This window comes from Plutella xylostella, chromosome 18 (assembly GCF_932276165.1).
Source record: "Plutella xylostella chromosome 18, ilPluXylo3.1, whole genome shotgun sequence".
Taxonomy (NCBI): Eukaryota; Metazoa; Arthropoda; class Insecta; order Lepidoptera; family Plutellidae; genus Plutella; species Plutella xylostella.
The window spans coordinates 4,466,563-4,490,051 of NC_063998.1; the positions used below are offsets into that span (position 1 = coordinate 4,466,563).

General features: G+C 38.6%; 4 protein-coding genes across 9 annotated transcripts in view; 2 read left to right on the plus strand and 2 right to left on the minus strand.

Annotated features, from left to right (window-relative positions):
• Positions 1-11,542, plus strand: part of LOC105380073 (activating transcription factor 3) — a 47,828-nt gene extending 36,286 nt beyond the window's left edge. Inside the window, exons 4-6 of the mRNA XM_038113935.2 lie at positions 4,905-5,063; positions 7,554-7,712; positions 8,199-11,542. Of these exons, the coding sequence (XP_037969863.2) occupies positions 4,905-5,063; positions 7,554-7,712; positions 8,199-8,732 (852 nt within the window). The 3' untranslated portion in view covers positions 8,733-11,542. The remainder of the gene's footprint in view (positions 1-4,904; positions 5,064-7,553; positions 7,713-8,198) is intronic.
• LOC125489857 (craniofacial development protein 2-like) lies at positions 1,386-4,725 on the minus strand. The gene has a single exon (XM_048627221.1). The coding sequence runs from the start codon at positions 4,332-4,334 to the stop codon at positions 3,276-3,278; it is 1,059 nt and encodes a 352-aa protein (XP_048483178.1). The 5' UTR covers positions 4,335-4,725; the 3' UTR covers positions 1,386-3,275.
• Positions 11,543-11,592: 50 nt separating the features above from the next.
• LOC105380072 (histone acetyltransferase Tip60) lies at positions 11,593-21,518 on the minus strand. 6 transcript variants are annotated; one of them, XM_048627212.1, is made up of 14 exons: positions 21,401-21,518; positions 21,204-21,330; positions 20,822-20,953; positions 19,532-19,663; positions 18,303-18,454; positions 17,720-17,932; positions 17,118-17,201; positions 16,825-17,035; positions 16,556-16,678; positions 15,278-15,440; positions 13,488-13,596; positions 13,221-13,324; positions 12,755-12,814; positions 11,593-11,892 (listed from the first exon to the last, which is right to left on the minus strand). In XM_048627212.1, the coding sequence occupies exons 1-13, from the start codon at positions 21,443-21,445 to the stop codon at positions 12,808-12,810; spliced, it is 1,602 nt and encodes a 533-aa protein (XP_048483169.1). In that variant the 5' UTR covers positions 21,446-21,518; the 3' UTR covers positions 11,593-11,892; positions 12,755-12,807. The 6 variants fall into 6 exon arrangements, with proteins under 6 accessions (XP_048483169.1, XP_048483168.1, XP_048483166.1 ...); XM_048627211.1 differs by having other exon boundaries at positions 16,834-17,035; positions 20,795-20,953; XM_048627209.1 differs by having other exon boundaries at positions 20,795-20,953.
• A 474-nt stretch (positions 21,519-21,992) lies between these two features.
• Positions 21,993-23,249, plus strand: LOC105380071 (mitochondrial import inner membrane translocase subunit Tim9). Its single transcript, XM_011549559.3, has 3 exons — positions 21,993-22,179; positions 22,403-22,498; positions 23,020-23,249. The coding sequence occupies exons 1-3, from the start codon at positions 22,135-22,137 to the stop codon at positions 23,152-23,154; spliced, it is 276 nt and encodes a 91-aa protein (XP_011547861.1). The 5' UTR covers positions 21,993-22,134; the 3' UTR covers positions 23,155-23,249.
• Positions 23,250-23,489: the final 240 nt, after the last annotated feature.

Sequence of the window (23,489 nt, forward strand, 5' to 3'; positions counted from 1 at the left end):
GTAGATACTCACGAAAAAGGTAGGCTTCTATTTTGTAAAAAAAATATCAAAATCGGTTAAGTTGGTCCAGAGTTTTGCGCTTGGGAATACAGTTCCGGTTAGATTTTTATATAGATGTGCAATGTTGTTTCCGATTACATTTCAATATCAATTATTTAATAATAGGTTTACTTTTGATATATAATTTTTATTTTGTGTAAAAAAGTAATGTCTTGTGTCTACAATATAAATATTTTACTTTAAAAACCATATTGTTATTTAAAAAAATATTTTATAAAAATAAATATTTGGTTGGATCCTTTCTGCGAAACGTTGAATTTCCCTGCTTGCATAGAAAAAGCAATTTAGGAGAAAGGATCCAAGTGCATGTTTTCATTAATAACTCAATAAATATTCATTATAGCTACACCATGATTTGCAATAGTAAAATAACAATAAATATGCATAATTTAAGATAATTTCCACATATAAGATGCTTTTCATTGCTGAAGAATACCGATTAGAACTTAAAACGTCTATATCTCAGAACTAGGTTTGTGTGGTTTGAGTCCTTTCTGCGTAACTACGTCCAATTGATCGAGGCATGATTCATATTATAAACATTGCAAAGTAAAAAATCACGATTTTATACTCAATCATCTTTGATGACCGCTGACATATAATAGAATAATGCCTATTGAATAAATATAAAACATAAACACTCATACTATTTATTAACGACTTTGTGCTATTGTATGTAAGTAGATAGAGTGTATGGACATTATATCCGGGTTTGGGCCGTATGTGATTGATATCTGCTAAGTTATTGTTGAGAGCTCGGAATTAGCTCGAAGGTTGCCCGCCTACTAGTTATTCGGGCTTAATTATAAGCCTTTTGCTAGAATGATTGCAATAACATTATTCAATGCCATCAATATGACCTACTCATATGTATCTATCTATGCTGAGTGTTGAACTTATGCCGAAGATTCATTAATTTACTTATTTTTAAGTTACTGAACAATACAAACATCGAAAATAACATAAATATTAACTTACAAGAAGAAAATAATCCCCATAATATAAACATACAAATAAGTACCTGTAGTAAGTACCTATAGTTTCTACGAAAACCGTAGAGATTACCTAGCTCACTGCCTCATCACTGCAATCCCTATTCCTCTGCACCCACGCGTCAGGCGATAAGACCGTCATTTTTGTACCTATGTGTTAGTCTATAAGTTTTGTAATGTCTTTTACTTTTCTCTCTTTCCGTCTCTTCTTTCTAATCTCTTTCTTAGAAATAAAGAATATTCTATGTACCCATCTTCTTCTTCTTCTTCCTTGCCTTATCCTTATTTAGGGTCGGCTTTGTTGGTCATGTCACGCCACTTTACCCTATCCCCTGTCATATCCTCATTCACTCCACACTCTCTCATATTTTCTTTCACGCAATCAAGCCACGTCTTTCTTGGTCTTCCTCTCTTGCGCCTTCCTTCGGGTCTCATTTCCAACACTTTCTTTGTAACATAATCATCTTCTCTTCTCATGACATGCCCAAACCAAGAAAGACGATGGCTTTTCATCTTCTCCACTATAGGAGCCACTTTCATACTTCCCCTTATATACTCATTTCGTATTCTATCTTTTCTTGTAACCCCACACATCCATCTCAACATTCGCATCTCTGTCACATGCATCCTTTTCTCATCGCATACTTTGGTTGCCCAGCACTCAGCCCCATACAACATCACCGGCCTTATGACGCTTTTATATATTTTGCCTTTGATCTTAATTGGCATCTTGCGATCACACGTCGTGCCGGTGAGTTGTTTCCATTTCATCCATCCCGCACTCATTCGTCTCGTCACATCCCTGTCAATACTTCCATCACTCTGTAGAAGGGAGCCGAGGTATCGGAAATCCTCACCTACTGCCAGTGGCGAGGTACCCAGAGATATCGACGCAGCTGAAGTAGGCCCTCCGAATTGACAGAACATATATTCTGTTTTGGTCCTACTCAGTCTCAATCCCACACTCTCTAGGGTATCTCGCCACTGGTTCAGTTGCTCCTGTACTTCATCCCCACTCTCATCGACAAGCACGATGTCGTCTGCAAAGAGCATGCACCAGGGCGCCTCCTTCTGGATTGCAGATGTTAATGCATCCATTACCAACAAAAATAGGTATGGACTCAGGGATGAACCCTGGTGCACGCCTACTCTGACCTCGAACCTGTCGGTGACCCCGACTGCGGTGCGGACCTGTGTGTTGGCACCTGCGTACATGTCCTGAACAATACTTATGTACTTTACGGGTACACCCTTGTTCTGCAAGCACCGCCACAACAGGTCTCTCGGGACTCGATCGTAAGCCTTCTCAAGGTCAATGAACACCATATGCAGGTTTCTTTGTACAGCTCGAAACTTTTCCATCAATTGTCTCACTGCGAATATGGCGTCCGTTGTACTCCTTCCAGGCATGAAGCCAAACTGGTTTGCCGATACTGTCGACTCCCTCCTAATCCTACTTTCGATAACCTTCTCATACAATTTCATCGTGTGTGCCATCAACTTAATTCCCCTGTAATTTCCGCAATCTTGAATATCTCCTTTCTCCTTATAAATTGGCACCAGATAACTCCCTCTCCAATCAGTTGGTATTGACTCCTCTGCGAAGATTTTATTGAAAAGATAGGTCAACCAATAAATACCATCATCTCCCAATAATTTCCAAACTTCTACAGGTATGTTATCTGGGCCAACAGCCTTCCCATTACCCATTTTTCGTAAAGCAAGCTTGACTTCCCATTCATTAATCTTATCTACCATTCCTAAATTAAGGCCCTGCGGTTCCGGTAAACCAACTCTATCATTCTCTACATTCAGCAATTGTTCAAAGTAATTCTTCCATCTCACCTTTATTTCTTCATCTTTTGTTAATACTCTTCCATTCTCATCTTTCATACATCGTATCTGAATCATATCTTTTGCATTTCTTTCCCTATTACGCGCTAATCTAAATAGCGCTTTCTGTCCTTCCGGCTTTTCAAGTTGTTTATACAGTTCTTCTTGTACTTGGGACCTTGCAATCGCCACAGATGTTTTAGACTTCTTCTTCATAAGCTGATATATTTGCCTTTTCTCTGCTCTTAATTGGTCATCTATTAGTTCTTCTTGCCAATTTTTAAATGCATTCTTTTTGTCTTTCAAGGCCCTCTGTACTTCTGCATTCCACCACCATGTTTCCTTTTCTATCTTCTTGACTTCTTTTGTCTCTCCCAATACAGTCTTTGCCTATTCTCTTATGGTATTAGCGATGACATTCCAATCATCATCCACAGTTATGTTTTCATTAAATTCTACTTCTCTAATCTTTCTTACTATTCTATCTTTAAAATCTGCTGCAAAATTTTCATTTTGCAGTAGCCACCATTTGGTCTTTGGTACATGTTTTTGCCTATAATTAATTCTATTGAGATCAATATCTAATTCTACGACTAATAATCTATGTTGACTAGTTAGAGGCTCCCCGGGTATAACTTTACAATCCTTGACTTTTTTAATATCAGATCTTCTGGTTAACATGTAGTCTATCTGTGTTGCATGTTGACCACTTTTATAAGTTATAAGGTGTTCATCTTTCTTTTGAAAGTATGTGTTAACCAGAGCCAAGTCAAATGCTGTAGCCATTTCTAATATGCACTCCCCTTCAAAATTTCTACTGCCAAATCCTTTACCTCCATGTACGCGTTCGTAGTCATGGTTATACTTGCCAACATGCCCATTGAAGTCGCCTCCTATAACCAGCTGATCATCAGAGGGTACATTCATTAAGGTGGTATCGAATTCTTCCCAGAACTTTTCCTTTATCCTTTCATCACATCCAGCTTGGGGTGCATATACGCTCATAATAGTCAACGCCAGGTCGCCCAGTAAAATCCTTATGTAAATTATTCTATCACTGACTCTATTAATTTCTATTATATTATTCTTTAAGTCCTTATCCAACACAATTCCCACCCCGTTTCTCTTCCCGTCTTTCCCGCAGTAGAAGAACTTGTATCCATCCGACAACTCTCTCGCCTTCGTTCCTTTCCATTTCGTCTCCTGTAGGCACGCGATGTTAATTCTCCTCTTCTGTAGTATGTTTGCAAGCTCTGCTCCTCTTCCTGTCATCGTGCCTACATTCCAGCTCCCTATTCGTAGCCTCCTGACCTGGACTCGCTTCTTACGTCGCCCTCGCCCAGGGTGGTGCGACAACCCTAGTCCACTTCTCACAGGCGCCGGGTGCTGCACCTGCGCGTCGCCTGCAGGGGACGCCCTAACATTTACATTATTTATTTGACGTGACATGCATACAGATTTGGCAGGGGTTTTTACAGCCGGCCGCCGACCAGACGCCAACCTTTCCGTTTTTCTAACCCGGGCTTAGGTACCGGGCTTAGCAGGGATTGGCAGTAGCCTAGCTGACTAAGGCTATAGACGCCGAGACTCTCACCGTCCAGAGTACTGTCCTGCCTCCAACAGTACCCAACTCAGTGGGACCCTCACCCAGTGTGACACCAAGCTACCGCTCCCACCGAGCCCCCTTTACACTCGTCAGTTCGCCGACCTGATTTCCCACTGGGGTTGGTTACCCAATCTTCCACCAAGTTACTCGACTTAACGGGTTTCACTACGTGAAAGTGAGTGAAGAGTTGGGGTGGAGAGGCTGAGAGGTCACGCTTGATAATGACCTTATATTGCGCATCACACCCCCTTGAAACCCATTGCGCATCACTCCCCCTTGAAACCCATTGCGCATCACACCCCCTTGAAACCCTCACACCCCCTTGAAACCCATCTATCAATCAATCAAATTCTATGTACCCATCTATCAATCAAATTCCTCACCCATGTCTCACCACCCGCCTCCTATTCCAGACCTGCTCGGAGCTCATCAAAGCCGGCCTGAAGCTGTCCATCGAGTCGAAGCGCAAGATGTCGGGCAGCGACACGGACAGCGGCGGCGTGAAGCGGCTCAAGAGGGAGGACAGCGACGACGACTACGACAGCAGCCACACGCTCACCAAGAGCGAGGGGGTGCGTTGCCACAAAATATTACTTAGCGACTAGCGACTTACGAGCAATAAGCAGTTCCATTGACATAAGGAACGGCAAAGGCAGGTGGAACTTTTTCATTGCACAGGAGAATATTATCTACTAATATTTGGGGTCAGAAGAGCAAGTCTTCAATACTTTTTGAGATTTAGTGTCCATTTAAAGTTTACTTTTCTACTTTACCTAACCCCTATTTATTGTGAGAGGAAAGATATGTGTATTGGTGTTGAATAGACTCAGACACCAATGGACTTTTCTTTAGGTGATGCGAATCTTGTGCGGAAAAGGTACAATTAAATATCATTAATAATATACCTACGAACACGACTGGATGAGGAAAGCGAACCCTATAGTGCTCAAGGAGTGCTACAGCACTCCTTGAGAGAGTACCTACTGTGTTCATTAGAAAACGATTACAGGCTGATGATGACACTGGTGATGGTAATAATAAACACTACATGACTTAGGTCACGTCAGCAACAAAGAGAAACCTATAAAATCTAATTCTGTATTAGTAGGAAATCCCATTAGCATAAAATGCAAATAGAAGGAATAAAAGGCAATTAATTTTCTTAGAAAAAAGTATGTCAGCTAGAGCAGTAAATAAAGCCGTGACCCACATTTGTTTTGCGATCCTGCGGTTTACAGATGCGTAAACCTTCCTCATACAACGATGTATTACTTTGTGCCTACATAGTTTAGGTACATAGCTAGGTACATGAGTACTTATGTACACATTTAAGAGTTTAATTAAGTGTGCAAGTTATTACCAAGACGCATGGAAATTTTATGACATGGAGTTTAAAAGACTAATAAAAATCGTAATTAAAAATAATCTTTTAAAAAAATGTGAAGAAAGCTCTTTAAAAGAAAATAGATTAGATTCACTAGAGTCTAGACCTTCAAAATGTACCTACCTAAACTCAATGAAAAGGCTTCTACAGTTCACTTAACTACGGACAGACGGATTAATTTTCTGCAGTACCTATATACCTCTACGTTCGGTCAGAAAGCATAGCTGAAATCAGCTTTCCCTAAATCATTCTAATTTCTAACAGCTCGACGAAATGCTCTCTATGCACTAACTTGGCTAGGTGTGTCAGCTGCATGCCAACCATCGCTTATTCACGTGCCCTATGCAAATTACTAAGTAACCACCACCTGTTGAAAGAAAGATGATACACCAACCGAATGTTGCAACTTGCAACTGCAACAAAGCATAGACCGACCTCACGTTCGCTTCTGGAGTTTTCCTCTATAACAATAAGGTTCAAATTGCATCCAACATTGAAAATATTTAGGTTGGATGCGACCTCATTAGAATTCACAAGATTGATCGTATAAGTTTATGCCTTACAGACAGCGGTGAATTTTAAATGAACCTTTGTCGTGGTATTAGTTCCTGCTTTCGAAGCGAGCTTAACAATAGGTTAGGAGCTTCTATTGAATAATTGTTCGGGCGAGTTAATCGATTCTGTTATGCACTAGAAGGCAAAGCTTCATTTACATAGTTCTTCGTTGGTGTGTTGTGTTTAGATTGTAGTGAATATTTTGTTACCAGATTCTTTGTACGATTATTATGTTAAAGGAAAAATATATAAGTAATTTAGGTATACCTAGTTAGTTACAATTATTTATTACTTACCCATTTCGTATCAGTTAGTAGTCAGTTTTGATAAGATTATACACTGGTACATAAGTACTTATAACGTTAGATTTCTACTATTTCTGGGTACAGGGTACAGGAAAAATGTATTGCAAATCTTCAGCTAAGTAATATGTTGATGTTTTGATTTTGGTTTTTGCTTACTTTAAGGGACTCTTTACCGAAAACATTTAAGAATATGGTCCCGTAGCAAAGGTTTTTAAATACAATATCTGATAGGTAGGACGGTACATTACCAATCAAATGAGACGCATTTAACACCTACGTGTAAATAAACATAGCGGTAGTAAAATCCGTGGAAAGGTTGCTAATCAAAGATGTAATCTCGAAGAGGTTAGGCGTCAAGGATCATTCTTATGTAAACAACAGGCGAGAATTAGGGGCGTACGGCCAAGGACAACGTAAAATTTTCCTTCTGAACTGAAAATAACTGTCTATAAATAGGAATTAAAAGGCTTCAGTTATTTTTAATTATATCGGTACAGTCATGCGATATATTACGGTTATTCAGGTTAATATGGCGTGGAAAACATAACTTCTAACAATATGGCTATTGAACTGCCAGGTTAAATAGCGTTTTAGAAGACCTGGATTTTAGGTCCCTCGTCAATCGCTAGCACTCGATATATTTCGTATGTATTACTAAACTGAAATATTGTAAGTACCTAACACACGAGAATTATGCCGTGTGTCGAACGAGCCAAATATTATCCCCCATTCGCAATTTCCTTTTTTTTTTCTTTGCCGTGACCAAAGTACATACAAATTCATATTCACACATTTTAACAGTACCATTAACTCCACAGCTGACACCAGAAGACGAGGAGCGGCGGCGGCGGCGGCGGGAGAGGAACAAGATCGCCGCCACCAAGTGTCGCATGAAGAAACGAGAGCGGACCGTCAACCTGGTCACTGAGAGCGAGGTGCTCGAGAACCAGAACATAGACTTGAAGTCACAACTCAAGGTATATGTTAGCGTGTATTTGTGCAAACGTTTTCCTGGTTTGTGGATGTGATTGGATTTTGTGTGGCTAATCCCGCCTGCCAAATATCGTCATTTATAATAGAGAGAGTATAATAAAATCTCACGAATATTAGTGGAATCATCTAGATCTCAAACCCTAGTAATGGAACCCTATAATACATGACCCGTACAGGACCTACACTACAGTCTAACTAAGGAGACTAAGCCCCTGTTCCACAATGTCTGGTTAGTGGCTACCTGTGAGATAAAATACATGCTGTCACTTTCTGTTATTATTTTTGTGACAGTGACAGCATGTATTTTATCTCACAGGTAGCCACTAACCAGACATTGTGGAACAAGGCCTTAATATACTTCCTCTCCAAGGTCTACTAGAAACGCATCTTTCCCTTTCCTTACGGATTTAATGACATCATAATAATAAAGAAGAGATTGAACAATATCTGAACAACTCCTTTATTTCCAGGACTTGGAAGTGCAAAGACGGAAACTCATCGACATGCTCTCCCTCCACACCGCGTCCTGCGTCAAGAACAACTCCAGCAACTCCAACCAGCAGCAATACAACATGATCCGGCCCTATGAATCTCCAACCCCCTTCCCAGCTTGCTACGAGACTTCCTCCCCCTACATCCGACCAGAGTCCGCTAACATCCTGGCCTCTAGCTACACCTGCGTCACCCCGCTCAATGGAGACTCCTCAATCGACACCATCTCGTCTCTAGACAACTCCTATTTAGCGCCACAACTCTTAGACGGAGAGTACCATAGGCCTGACAGCGTCCTCAGTCTAGCACCCAACTCTGAAGGGAACTACATCACGGAAGGGTACCTCCCAAAGGCCGCTAATCTCCTGGTCATTGAGCCAACAGAACAGGAATACTATGAGGAGGTCAACTACAATATGAACGCAGCCCAACAGTGCCATACTTACCCCAACCACCACGGAGATCCGCAGGGCAAAATTAACAACGGCCTAAACGATGGCTGCCTCGTTTAGTCGCTATGGAAGGTGAAAAGTTTCATGTCGGGTCCAAATGTAATATTGACATGTACACGTATGTATAGTTAAGGAAAGGTGTCATCAAAGTTAAATTCGGAATAGAATCACCGTTTTGAAGTTTTCTACATTGCATAGCATCGATATAACACCGGCGTAAAGTAGATGTAGGTATGCTAGGTCACACGCTCGTGAAATTGTGTTTTCAGGGAAATATCATAAAGGTGGAGTTTATTTCGAAACGAAATGATATGTCTACTGTGTAGAACAACAACGTAGATTAGTTCGGTGCCTCTGATAAACGACATACTGTGTCCCATGGTGGAGATATCTAACACTGATATTCTACAAAATAAGAGATTAAAATTACAAGTTAAATAGCTATCGTCGCATTGTTAATATTGTTATGTATGACATATTATTTATTTCATTTTTAATTTACGTTTTTAAAATCAATAGCGTTGTGAAATAATACAAAAACACCGTTGTCGTCTATAACAAAAGAAACTGTAAAACAGTTTGTTTTAGGTAGGTATTACACATTATTATATTTTTATTTAGATGTTACAATCTAACATAATTTTAATATTTTACGTTTAATTTCGTAAGCTTTTTAATTTTGCTTTGCTCTGTGGCAAAATATCGACAATTAAGATCTGATTGTGGCGTTATGATGATGAATGAGTTTATTTTTGATGATTTTTTGATGAAATTTAATTTATAGTAGTTTCTCATTTTGTCACAAACATTTGACATACCTAACGCGAAATACATACTGCAGGCGGGTCAAGCCAGATTATCTATAGTCGTATCTAGATTTAAACAAAGTTAATAACATCACAGTAACAACTTTTACAAATACTTCACTTTCAGTACAATAAAATTTAATACCTCTTGTTGATATTCCGATAGTATATTTTACGTTACAGAAATATTATAACAGTTTAATAAATACACATAGTAGGCTGTAAGTTTATGTAAGGTGCTTTAAACTGAGAATAAGTCGTGATATATTTTATTAATAATTTAAAATTACTCGTAGCTTTTGTTGTTGAAAGTAAGTTTTAATGTGCCTATAATAATTAACATTTTATAATATGAATGTATTTGAAATCGCTTCTTGAGCGCGAAATGTACAACATTATGGTAAAGAAATCAAGAAAGGCATACATGTTCATGACCAAAAACGTACAAAAGTTTTCAAAGCACAAGATAAATCAGTTAGATGTTTATGGAAAATTATGAAACACAAATCTTTCAGTTTCATAAAAAGTTACCGTTGATAAATAAATCTTCATTTCATTACTTGGTTCACCATAGGAGATATCAAAGATTAATTAAGTACCAGCTACTTACTATAATCATGATTTAAAATTCAAATTTTGATATCCTTTCTGAAAGTAATATAGTTTTTTTTCAGATCAATGTGATAATTTATACTTTTGGAAAAATATAATTAAATTGTTTCTGGATACCCCCCTTGTGAATAAGGCCGTGCCTTCTACCAGTGATACCTAGTCTTTGACTGCCGACCCAAGATAGAGCAGTCAAGTCGTGTGAGCATTTATTTTTATATTGTTGGTTATTATATTGTGATAAAATACGTCTAGGACGAAGCAACCGGCACAAGTTTTGTAATATCGAGTATATAATGTGAGCCTTAAATGTCTTTCTTCTTTAAATACAATGGACTTCAGACAATCAGTGGCCTATGTAAATTTACATTCCAAAGGGATGTTCCTATTTACCTACTTCTAGTTTTGGAAAACAAGATTTTGTAAATATTTATAAATAAAATCGGGGCTGAAGTGCATTGTGTTTGTCTCTTTCTACTGTAGCGTGTAGTGAATGTACCGTCGTAGTAATCTTAACTGTAAGATTAACTTAAGAAGGTATAGTTTAGATTGACTTCGAGGACTCTTAAACGGAAGTTTCTTCTCATTTCTCATTCTTCCTACTTAGTATATAGATGTGATAAAAGTATACTAGTTTTAAGGCTTCTAGCGCAGGCCACACTGCCAGCCAACAAAGCTACGGTTGCAAAGTAAGTCGGTAGCTTGCAGTGTGAAATGTGTGTGAATCACGAATATTGTGCACTCAAGGCGATAGTAACTCAACAGGCGGTTACTGGAGTTTGAATGCGTTTTATTAGTTTCAAACGATGCTGATAGGGGCGCTGATCAAGATGCCATACAAGTTGCTATCGAATGACCTATCGACTTGAGTTCGTGATTCGCACACTGAAGTTTTCAGTAAAGATGTGAGACGATGTTTGGCCGTCTAGCTCACTAGATGGCAGTGAGGCCTGCTCATTATATTTGGTTGTAAATTTAGACTTGAGAAAATACTGTTGGCATATTTAAACAATGATTTTATTGTTGTTACACATATTCGTTTTAACCTAATATGATTTACAATGAAATATGTATTTAGTACTTGAGTTTAGTAAGAACCTTGGTCTGCGTAAGAGCCATAATATATTTTTGGAACACATTTTTGTTTATACCTTAGATATTTTTACTTCAGTTATAAGGCTATTCTAGGAATAGTTAAGAAGTAAAACTTATTTAACTATCCAATAAGTGAATATTGTATTATTACCGTTGGAATATTTGAACGATTGTGTTTTGTCATACTGTCACAAATATACTTCCATATTTTGTAATCGGTTAAAGTTAATAAAAACTTAGTTTTTGTAAGCATTGTTAACATCACTTGTACCTGCTTTCTATTTGGATATAATATTTTGACAGACAAAGCAAAATTATTGTGCTTATGTATTAAAAAATAAATCATTATATTGCATAATATTTTTTTCTTTTTTTTACACCACCCAATACCTTATAAATGAAAGAGTTCGTGAATTTTTGATGATATATTTAATATCACAATATTGACTTTTACAATTTATTGTACTAAATTCACTAAGACGTGGTACAAAAGGATCATTTTGACTCGCAAAAGAACAGTTTCGTATTTGATCTGATGGACGATGGACGTATTTCGCATTAAGAAAATCATATTTACACTAAGATAACACTTTCGAACATCGAAAAACACCAATTTCTATGAGACATCGTTGTGGATCAGAGTATTATAGAAATATTAAGACAATACCTAGAACATTGTATGGAGAAAGCCGCAACGCCGCCGTATCTACCTGGAAACATATTGCAATCATTACTATAGGAAACGTTGCCTAGGTGACTATGAAAATCTACATCAGTAGTTATGTTAATAATTGTTAGATGAGAAACTATGTAAACCTATTATGAGAAAGCGTGTTAATACATACCTTACAGTCAGTTATAATGTCAACTCGTTAGTAACGTGCACACATGCAGAAAGCTGAATTTTAAATGTATAGGTATATGGAAATATACGTATGTGAGATGGTACAGCGTCAATAGTGATTGTAGCCTGATTACGCAAAAACGCACTCACAGAGTTATCACTACAAACTTAAAGAGAATGCTTTTAGCCTTAAGTTCGCTAATATACAAATGTGCAAGAAAGGATTTAATAATATCAAAGGTGGGTAAAGCAACTACTGCCCCTATACATCAAAATGTCTAGATAGACTTTTCCCAGTGGCATGCATAATACTAGTCCACAATCATTGAACGTTACAAGTATATTGAGTCCCCCGTAGTTTCCCCGTAGGTGTAAAAAGTTATGAATTACATCGATCAATAGAAAAAAAAGGTATATTATGATGAGTAAATAATGTATGCGGTTCGATTAAAAAAACTTTAACCATTATAGTGCTTAGTTATCCCTACATAATCAGGGGGTGAGTTGCAGAAATATAATAAAGATTACTACGAGGGATGTTTGCTAGGAATGTTAAAGATGGGGCTACGAAAGCAAAGATGAACGACCTAATCTAGACAAGATATCAGCAAAAACATAATTTCAGCTATTAATTTTTGTAAAATGGAAACATATTCAAATGTATAGTGTGAACTTGAGTTTTGTTGATATCTTGTATACGGTAATATAGCTTTTCAAAAAATGCGTACGTGTTTGGAAAGTCTCCTCACACCTCCTTTGAACTACCACGGCAAAAGCTCACTCAAACACTGCAGACAAAAGAAACATCACATGTACTCTTTGTTGTATACATGTAAAATTCATATTCGCTTGGCAAAATTTGATGTTTTTAATTATCAATCAAAATATAGGGCAAAACCGTGTATGCCTGAATATCTCCTAGAAAAGTAGGTAAGGCACAGGTGTATTGGCTGCTTCGCTTTTCGTAATTATGTTGAAGTGAAGATCAACATTATTAGATTAGATTTTAAATTTTAAGTCAAAATAAACAGCCCTCCACTACGCAGTTTGCTGCCTTCAAAATTTACGTTAAGTATCGGAAAATTCATTTTTTTTTCTATAACTATGAAAGCAATTTGCAACTTTTCTCACCAAATGTAATAACTCAAAACATGTCAGAAAATCCACTCATCTTTATAAAAAACTGGGGCTTACCATTTGGATCTCTTGGACCAGTCCTTCGGAGTCCAGTGCAGGCATTTGGGGTCGATACGCAGTGTTCGCTTCTCCATAGCTTTTTCATGCTGCTCTATTGTTTCCTGAAAAGAAAGAAAGGTTTTTTTGTCAGATGTTTAATGAGTACAAATTCGACAATATGGCAATGACTTGCTACGTAGGAAAATCACACTGTTTATGGAAATAAAGTGATTTGACTCATAGAAAAAAATAATTGCATGTAATTATAAGTTAATTGGTATTTACCTGATTAACGGAAATGATATACTGTCCCTTGTAGTAGTTGATTAGATTCAGGTTCTGCAGTGTGCTGATCACGTCTTCTTTCTTTATACTCGTCAATTCACATATTTCACTGGAACAATGAGAATAGGAAATAGTTATATGTAATATGGATGAGGATGACGTTAACCCACGGACAGCCTTCTTCTTATCGTGTCGTCAACTTACGAACAGAGTCTTAAACAATACGCTCACGATATTGGGCAATCGATGCATTTGTCTGCACCGAAATATTCACATCACGTCGGGGTCACCAATTTCCCCAAGGGATGTGGAGAGGATATAATTCGAAACAAGATTTATGTCCAGGGGGAGCATTTTCACTTATTCGACATCAATTCGTAGCATACAATATTTCACTTAAAACACGCAATATTTTGATTACTAGGGTAGGTGGAGAGAACTGATATCGGTGGCCAGGGTAACTCAAGTAATAGTGATAAGCGGCTTCATTTGCATCGCGCTTACTCAAACGAGCACGACGGAGAACTTTTGTCACATCTTAAATGCGCCCCGCTAGCCCATCTGGATACTATTCTGCTCTGTCACTGTTCACAACACGTCGGGGTCACCAATGTTCCCGAGGGCCGTATCTAGAGGGTGATGATGATGATGATTCTGTCCGACCGGGTTCGGTCACGGCGACTGTTACGGCTGGGGAGGGCGTCGCTCGTGTGCCCTCATATGACTTATGTAGCCGATCTAGAGGGTACAACTCACTTGATGGTGATGAGCGGCTTCTCGTGGTCCTGCAGCGGCTTGATGGTCATCATGATGTCGAGGATGGTCTGCGCCCAGTAGCTGCGGTACGACAGCAGCCCGAGGTCCGACAGCGGCTTCTCCGGGGAGCCCGTCTTGCCCTCCCACTTCCATACTTACTACACCTTACCTCACTTAATTACTCTAGAAAAGGCTGTACAGCAATGCACATACTTACCTGATCGCATGTACCCAATGTTGCGTATGATATGTGTGTTTGTAGGCCTGTGTTTCATACTCAGCATAGTCTAGATGTCATAATGCGTAGCATACGTTGCGTAAATGGGATCAGGCGCTCTCTACCTTTAATGGAGATCAAGCCTCTCCAAATGGCTTTATTTATCATGTGTCTATACTTTATATACGTCTACTGCATCATAGATACTAGTCTGCTCTGTTCACATCGCGTCGGGGTCACCAATTTCCCCAGTCACGTATCTAGAGGGAACAACTCACTTGATGGTGATGAGCGGCTTCTCGTGGTCCTGCAGCGGCTTGATGGTCATCATGATGTCGAGGATGGTCTGCGCCCAGTAGCTGCGGTACGACAGCAGCCCAAGGTCCGACAGCGGCTTCTCCGGGGAGCCCGTCGCGCCCTCCCACTTCCATACTTACTACACGTTACCTTGCTTATTACCCGAAAAAGGTTGTACAGTAATGCACATACTTACCATTTAGTCTACCACCATCTTTTTAAAGTAGGGACAGGCTGATTTGACATACCAAACGTTGCGTATGATAAGTGTGTTCGAAGGCCTGTGTTTCATAGTCTAGATGTCATAATGCGTAGCATACGTTTCGTACGTGGGACTCGAGGGATCAGTCTGTCCCTACCATTAATGAGGTGCAAGAAAAGAGGCTCTCTGAGTGACGTATCAATTGTGCTTTATATACCTCTGGCACACCCTGCTGGATACCAGTCTGCTCTGTCACTATTCACATCACGTCGGGGTCACCAATTTACCCTAAGAACGTATCTAGAGGGCACAACTCACTTGATGGTGATGAGCGGCTTCTCATGGTCCTGCAGCGGCTTGATGGTCATCATGATGTCGAGGATGGTCTGCGCCCAGTAGCTGCGGTACGACAGTAGCCCGAGGTCCGACAGCGGCTTCTCCGGGGAGCCCGTCTTGCCCTCGAACTTGGATAGCTCGTAGCCTGTGAAGGATTAGGGCTAGTTAAAGCCTGGAGAGCATCGGAGGTGGAGTAATTCGTCAGAGAACTAAGATTATTTAATTATGATTGTAGCTCCCAAAACTTTGCAAGATGAATAATAAAGAACCGGTTCTACCTTTTTTGGCATAAGATTTATTTGCCTAATCTCGTATGGCATAGTAACGTTTGGTCAAAGTCTCGTTACGCCGAAAATCGTATGGCATAAATCTCGTTTAGTAAAAAGTTATTTCGCACAACATTGTTTAGCCTAATAATGGTATGGCCAAATCTTGAATAGCCTAATAATGCTATGGCATAGGTTTATACAAAGTAATAATATTCGTTTGGCTTTAACTTTGACGGAGCGTCTCCCTACATAGCGCAAACTGGTGCTTTGTATTGTTTCCGCTGTTTGGAAAACGCTCCGCTCCGCTTCGCTGCGCTCCGCTTTGGTTTTGATGAGCATGTGCACCTAACACGCTCCTCCTCGCTTTGCTCGTCGTCGCACCTATTTTTAGGTTTCGATCTCATGGGGTTTGTAATAATTATATTGGTCGTTAACTTTCGATTTTTTGATCATACAATATCGTGATTTTCGGGATGTAGGAGAAAAATACCACAATTTGTACATTTACTACATACTTAATATATTATTAATTAAGATAACATTAGGAGAAACAAGATTATACATAGGTATAGACGAACATAAATTTGAGCAAACGAAACTTAGGTGTTTTAAGATTGTGCCTAAAGAGTTTTAGACGAAACGAGCCTTATGCCACATAAGTCTTGGCAAAGTGATGGTTCGGCCAAAAAAGTTTAGACCATACGAGTTATGCGAAATGAGTTTTGGTCAATAAAGATTATGCAAGATGAGCGGAACCCTAAAGAACCTGTATGCATTGGGCAAATTTGACTAAGAACCGATAACCACAAGGGAGGAGGAGACAAACATAGCGTTAGATCCGATGGACAAAGACCTAAAGGCATTCAGCCGCTAGTGGGTAGAGAGAGTGGTGTAGTTCAGTTAGTCTTTGGGAGAGGCCTATTCCTATGTTCAGTAATAAATGTTTGATAGTGAGCATTTATCTGAATATGAATAAGTAAATAAAACTTACTAAATTCAATAAGGAGTTTTCCATATCCCTTCCTTTGGTACGGAGGTAGAGTCAGTATACAAGCCACGTTGTAATCTTCAGTACTTTCCTTCTCCTTGGAAAAGTATCCCACTATGTGGAAACCTGGAAAAACAAATTCACATACTAAAACCTTTTTCTAATCAGTGGTTAGTATATAGTCAAAGAAGTAAATGAATGAACATGTAGTTACAGAAGTTTTCCCCAATGATGAAAATGGTGATGATGAAAGAAGTAAAAATCTGTTTTACCTCGCTTACCTCTTGAGTCAAATTCTGTCATGACGTAAAATAAGAAGGGGTCAGTGTCGTAATACAGGGTTTTGTGATCCAGAAACAGTTTTGCCAACAAACAGAGGTTTTGAGCGTACGCCTTGTTCTTTCTACCGTCTATTTCGAAGAACGATATACTGCCTTTTCGGTAAATCTCGTTTCCCGGTGGGTGTTTTAGCTTACATTTAATCTGGAAAACAAATATATTATTAGTTTCATGGAGTATGTCATTTCTAGTAAAGGAAATATGATTATATGATTGAAATTCTTACCAGGTGTCTTTCCAAACACTTTTTACTTTTTCTATACTTGAGGCAAAATTCACAAATGTAGATACATGCTAGTGAAATTATTTCCTGTAAAAGAAAATAAAACGTATTAATATTATACTGAATAGAAGATATTTACGCCTTGCTGGTTAAATAAGTAGACCTCAGAATCAAAACATAACTATGCCTTCACAACCAGGCCAGCCATATACAAGTTCCATTCCATGTCAACAAGTCTTATGCTAAAGCACAAGCACAATTTTATCCTTTTATTTTTATCCTTGTGGATACAATAGAATGTCATCTCTCTTACCTGAGGACAAGATAGCCTATGCCTGCCCAGGTCAATCATCTCTATATTCTTCATCCTGGTCACCAGTTCGTCCTGTCCATGGCCCACTAAACTTTCAGAATGTAGGTACCTACACACGTGTCGATAAACATTGAACTCCCTTACCTGAGGATAAGGTGCAAAGTACCACGGCCGCAGTCTTTGTCTTCCCAGCTCGATCATCTCAATATTCTTCATCCGGGTCACCAGGTCGTCATGACCATGGGCCACTTAGCTGCCAGAATGTAATGCAACTGAATATCAACTCTCTTACCTGAGGATAAGGTGCGAAGTACCACGGCCGCAACCTATGCCGTCCCAGCTCAATCATCTCAATATTCTTCATCCGGGTCACCAGGTCGTCATGTCCGTGGGCCACCAGACTGCCCGACTGGCGCGGGCGCGGGGCGGTGGGCGTGGCCGCGCCGCTCGGCAGGGCTTCGGCCCCGTCTAGCAGATCTTGCAAGGGGAGGGTCACTTCTGGCAGCTGGTGGGTTGGATGAGAGGTTTGTTAAGAGATGTATAGGGCGTAGATGGGGCTAGTGACAGTGTTTAGGGAAATCACGTGAGCAAGAAATTATTAGGTACTTGTTTTTATTATAGATGTATATTTCGAATTAAGGGGTTAAGATACGTTTACGTACTATAACTTATCATAGATTAATCACTACAAATTACATTATTTCTAAACGATCATGGTATTCAGCTGTAAAACTTACTGCAGTATGACAATATAAGTAGGTATAACAAGAAACTGCTGACTGGTAGAAAATGCTTTAATCATAACATAACTAAACTATTACAATATGTAGTAGTCAGCACAGGGCCATAAAACTCAAAACCCAACCCCCTCATACCTCATGGTCCAAAGAGTTGGCCTTCCGTTTTCTGTTCATCTTCTTCTGCAGCGCGGCGGCCAGCACGGCGCCTCCGTTGACCAGCGACGAGGGGGCCTCATGGTGGATGAGCGTGGGGCTCGCCGGCCGTGAGATCAGCTGACGTGGCTCGCCTGGGTAATGGCAAGGGGTGAATAGTAGGGGAGTAGTAGTAGACTGGTGTATGTATAGTTGCATGAAGCTTGGACGGTATTAGAAAAGTGGCGCTGGTTTGGTAAAGATTTACTGGACCGTAAGTTACCATTAAAATACGGGCAGTTTAAATCTCTGCCATCAAAAATACGCTTCACACATTAACTAATAGGTAATAAATTGATATCGATTCTGAGGGCAGAAATTTTAAATTTAGCGATGTCAAAACCTTAATTTCTTTGTATAAAATTCGACTCTATGATTGTTTCCGTAAATGTCATTTTATGCTAGCAAATTTTTTAGTTTGACAGCGTTAAAATTAGAATTTCTGCCTTCAGAATCAACATCATTGATAGTCTATTTTTCGCCAAAAACATTTACTTCCGCCGAAGACATATATATGAAGACTTAAGTCAACGGCATGTTTTCTTAGTTTTATAGTGCATCTATAAAGATAGATCAGATTTCATAGTTAAATATACACTCCGACACCTTTAGTTCAATTCTAATAATCTAACCATGCATTTTTTTTACTATTCAAAACAAAATAAGTAGGTGACCTTGTGTGTTATCCTAAGTAACGCCACACCACAGTCTATCTAAATGGAAGCATTTCTAAGTACCTGAAAAAAGGCAATAATCTTTCACCATTATAAATCTACAGTATCTAGGAGTGCTATAAGCTACTTTTTATCCCGGAAATCCGTTGGGAAATCTTTTACGACAATGTGTAGCACCGGTGGAAAATGTAGTAAGTTGTTACTAATAAACGAAGCTCCTTACCCAGTCCAGAAAGGATTTTTTTTATGTGAAAACAGAAAACCAAGTGCAAGTTTTGAAACTTCTTGATCGCCGACCAACAAACTCAAATTTCTACAGCGCGGACACAACGCCATACAAATGACAGTAAAGATGACAGCGGTCGAATTGTATAAAAAACTCACACTTAGCTCTTAGGTTATGTTCTTCTTACCATGTCAGTGACATACACTAGATTTGACTAGGGTTTGCCACCATGGTGATAGGATCGGCTATGTATGATATAACTTTCAACGTACCGATGGATAATGGTGCAATTTTGGGTATAGAACCATTCAGTGCATCGGGAGGGATTTGTTTTTCTGTAAATTTTAGTTGATTGGAATTCGCGTCCTTGTTTAACTTCTGAGTTTCGTTGCAGACTGTTTCATCTGCAGACAAAATAGGACAGTTATAAATCAAAATAATCGTGAGTGTAAATAATTATCACCCACCCTTTCCAATGTTGTTGCTGCCGACATAAAAACAAGAAACCAGCCAATGAAACACATTTAAAGGAAATTAACAAGTGACCAATAGGGCTGATGTTGAATTAATTAAATTAAATGTTAAATTCTGATAAGTTATAACAGATACACAGGCAGAAGTAAAAATTCAGAAAACAATGACCCTTTCACCAGTAGAAGCATCAAGTATCTAAGCAAGTCATCTAAAAAGCAGTCACTCAAACAGCCTCCATGACTCCCTGCATTTAATCTCAAGTATTTATAAGTTAAGGTATGTTGTACCTGCCTATAGAATTCTAGGCTATTGGAATTAATTCAGAGATTCATTGTGGCTGAGTGAGGCTAAGAAAAAGTATAGTGCGCTCCAGACTCTCAACAAAACTACACAACACATTATATAGCAGACAGACAAAATGGCTCCTTCTGGGAGAACAATCATGTCAATGAGTCAGTGAGTGGTAATCCAGCTTTATATATTATAATAGTTTTGTCAAGACCTGAGACTAAACCTCTTGTTAAGAGTATGGAGTAGGCTTAATCTTTCATTTTCCACATCAACTAGTCTAAATATAATTATTGTTTAGAACTATTTTAAAACCATGGATAAGTAGAAAATAATTGGCCTAAAATCATTTCTGAACAAGGCATTTTTATTGAAGGGGTAAAAGTTAAACTCATAACTGCTATTACTAATCTGCTGATTTCACATAATTAGTATTGGTGATGAAATCGTAATTATAATTTGGATTAGGTAATTCAGTTCTTTAAAGTTCAAACTTAAAACATGCAAGACTATGATACTCAAATGTTTCAAGGCAAATTGCAAGTCAAATTATTTGTTCCCTAAACATAAAGAGCGTACTAAACTATTAACACCAGGAATCACTTATATCCCATTCCACGGGGAAAGAAATCTGACAGAACCCTTATTACATTCGAATAAGGGTAGTTTTTGTTTGTATCAGATGTCTTTCCCTGTGGAATGGGATATAGCAAGATGCTTTTTTACTTAGCCAAACGCATATCAGCTCTAATATAACATCGAAACACACATACTAATAACAACTTGAGGCATAATGCCACCTCCTGATCCTATGTGAGTCTTCTTCGGAGTTGTGGAGCCATCTTTCACCGGAGCACCATCTCGTCTTGGAAACTGAACCTTTCGGGTGTCCAGCCACGACTCCCCGACCCATTCATCCAGACGTTTGTTGACTAAAATAAAAAATGTGATTAGTGGGACATCTTATACATATTTTTGTGATTGCAGATGCTCTTTTTGCAAGTGATTTTTGACATTGATTATGAAAAATATTTGTTATTTAGAATTAGTATTTAAGAATGTTCTTAAGTAAATGTTTATAGTTGAATAACCCGTTGTAATCCCAATAATTCCGAGTTAAAACGCGCGAAAACATAGTGTAGATGTTTTGCTACAAGGTATACAAGTAAACAATCAACTTACAGTCAACATAATGAACATAATATCCTCTTTGTCCACGTAGCTCCTTAATACTGATAATTTCAGCTAAAGGCCAGTCATTGCCTCCTTGCATTCGCACTGGCAAGCGACATCCTTCCACCAAAGCAGCCTGAAAATATGGTCGAATATAAATTTCTGGTTTTTAACACAAATAATATACGGTTAGAAAGAGCACTCACTGCTGAATCACAAAATGTTGTAATTTCGTCATCATTTTCGTTCATTTCATCGGTAAAATTAATTAAAATCTAGAAAATAATCGACGCTCTTGTCAAAACAATTTGTTTTTTTAATGCCACAGACCAGAACAAAAAAATCTACAAAATATTTCAAATGGTATTCTGTTACAGATAAGGCTACCATTGCATTTTAGTCGAGGTCTAGGCGCAAGAGGGTTCTTTCGATTGCGTCGTCGATTGATGTTTGTGGTGGACTCATGCGGCTCATGCGGCGCATGACAATACGTTGTTCCATTGTGATGACATACGCCGACATCGACAACGCTACGTAACATAGCAATGGGCAGCAAAAACCACAACCTGTAGTCGTCGTGGCTATCACCGCGATGATAAAGGAGAGTTACATTCCTGGCCATTACCGTAACGTAGCCCTAGCCTGGACCTGGCCTAGGTATGAAAATAAAGCAAGATCATCTGAAAATCAGAATAGTCACTCGGCCCGAGCCACGTATCGTGTAACTTAACTGAGACACCATTAGATAGCAAGAGTGTAGAAAATTATTATGAAATGGCAAATGGCAACACTGACACTGACATAACCTCAAAATATAATTTTAAAATTGATGTGCAATATTTGTAAGCGAATTTTCTGAAATAATTTGTGATTCTTGTATGAAATACAGTGGTATCAATCGTTATTATTAAATTAAATTCAAAAACGAATAAATTTAACTATGGCAGCCTCACCAGAAATGACCGAAGCCGATCAAATCAAAACGGTGAATAATTTTTAATTAAACTTTTGTTCGTTTATTACTTACCTATTACTTAATATTTACTTTACCGCAATTATCAAACGAATACCTAATTTAAAAGATTTGCTTCTAATATTATGACACGGATCTTCCAAAATGTATTTATAAGTAAATTTTATTATTTAGCATTATCTAACCTCTTTTGTTTTGTACTTACCTAATTTCTGTAAAAAACATTGTGTTTCAGTTCAAAGACTTCCTTGTCCAGTACAATAAGCTGTCGGAGCAGTGCTTCAATGATTGCATTCATGATTTCACATCACGGACACTCAGATCTGCAGAGGTAATTGTTTTTATAGACATTAGACCTTCCTCTGTACAAATTTAAGCATCCACCTACCGGTATCGTAGGTACATATCAAGGGCACTATGGCGGGACTTATATTTTTTAAATATTTTTTTTTGTGTTGAAGTCGTCCCATATTGCCTTTAAACCTCCACTCCAACGCCTACAACCTGCCCACAAGATGACCCACTAACCATATGGTCAAATGGCTTTGGAAAAGATGATGAAGTGGATGAGCTGGATGGTGTGATAGCAGATCCTAAAGTGCATAGCTTTATGCCAGTAGTTGATAGAATTGTTTATCAAATAACCATGTAAGATTATGTTGTTCTCTCCAAACTGACTACAGATCCATAAAATATTTTAGTTAGAAGGTTCAGCAGGTTTTCTCTCAGATCATGATGAGTGACCCTGTCAGTAACATTTGAAATTAATTAACACATAAAAATCTCACCTATGGTAAACCCATATGTAAAATGTAGTGCACTAAAATAATAATATAATTTTTCACTTTTCAGGAAAGGTGCACATTAAATTGTATGGAGAAGTATCTGCGAATGAACCAGCGGGTCTCACAACGGTTCCACGAGTTCCAGATGATTGCCAATGAGAACATGATGGCTTTAGCACAGAAATCTGGGAACCCCAGCTAATAGGCCAGGTTAATGAAATACCAGGTTGTATTTATTATGTTGTTTAGTTTAATTAATGGATGCTATGAATGTTGGCAATAAAGTTTAGTTGACTATGTAAGTGTTTTTGTAGTCTCTAATAAGATAAGATTGTTTGAAATCGAAATGGGAAAGAACACTATCATCATCTACAAATAACAAATTGGCGAAGTAAGCAGCCCAATGTTGATGTTGCTAGTAACCCTGACTATAGTGCCAAGACTGGGTTCTAGCCCTGACTGGCTAACCTGATGACCTGACTGCTGACAACAAACACACACACTCACTCACACCCTTTTGCCAAGGGATTAGAACAA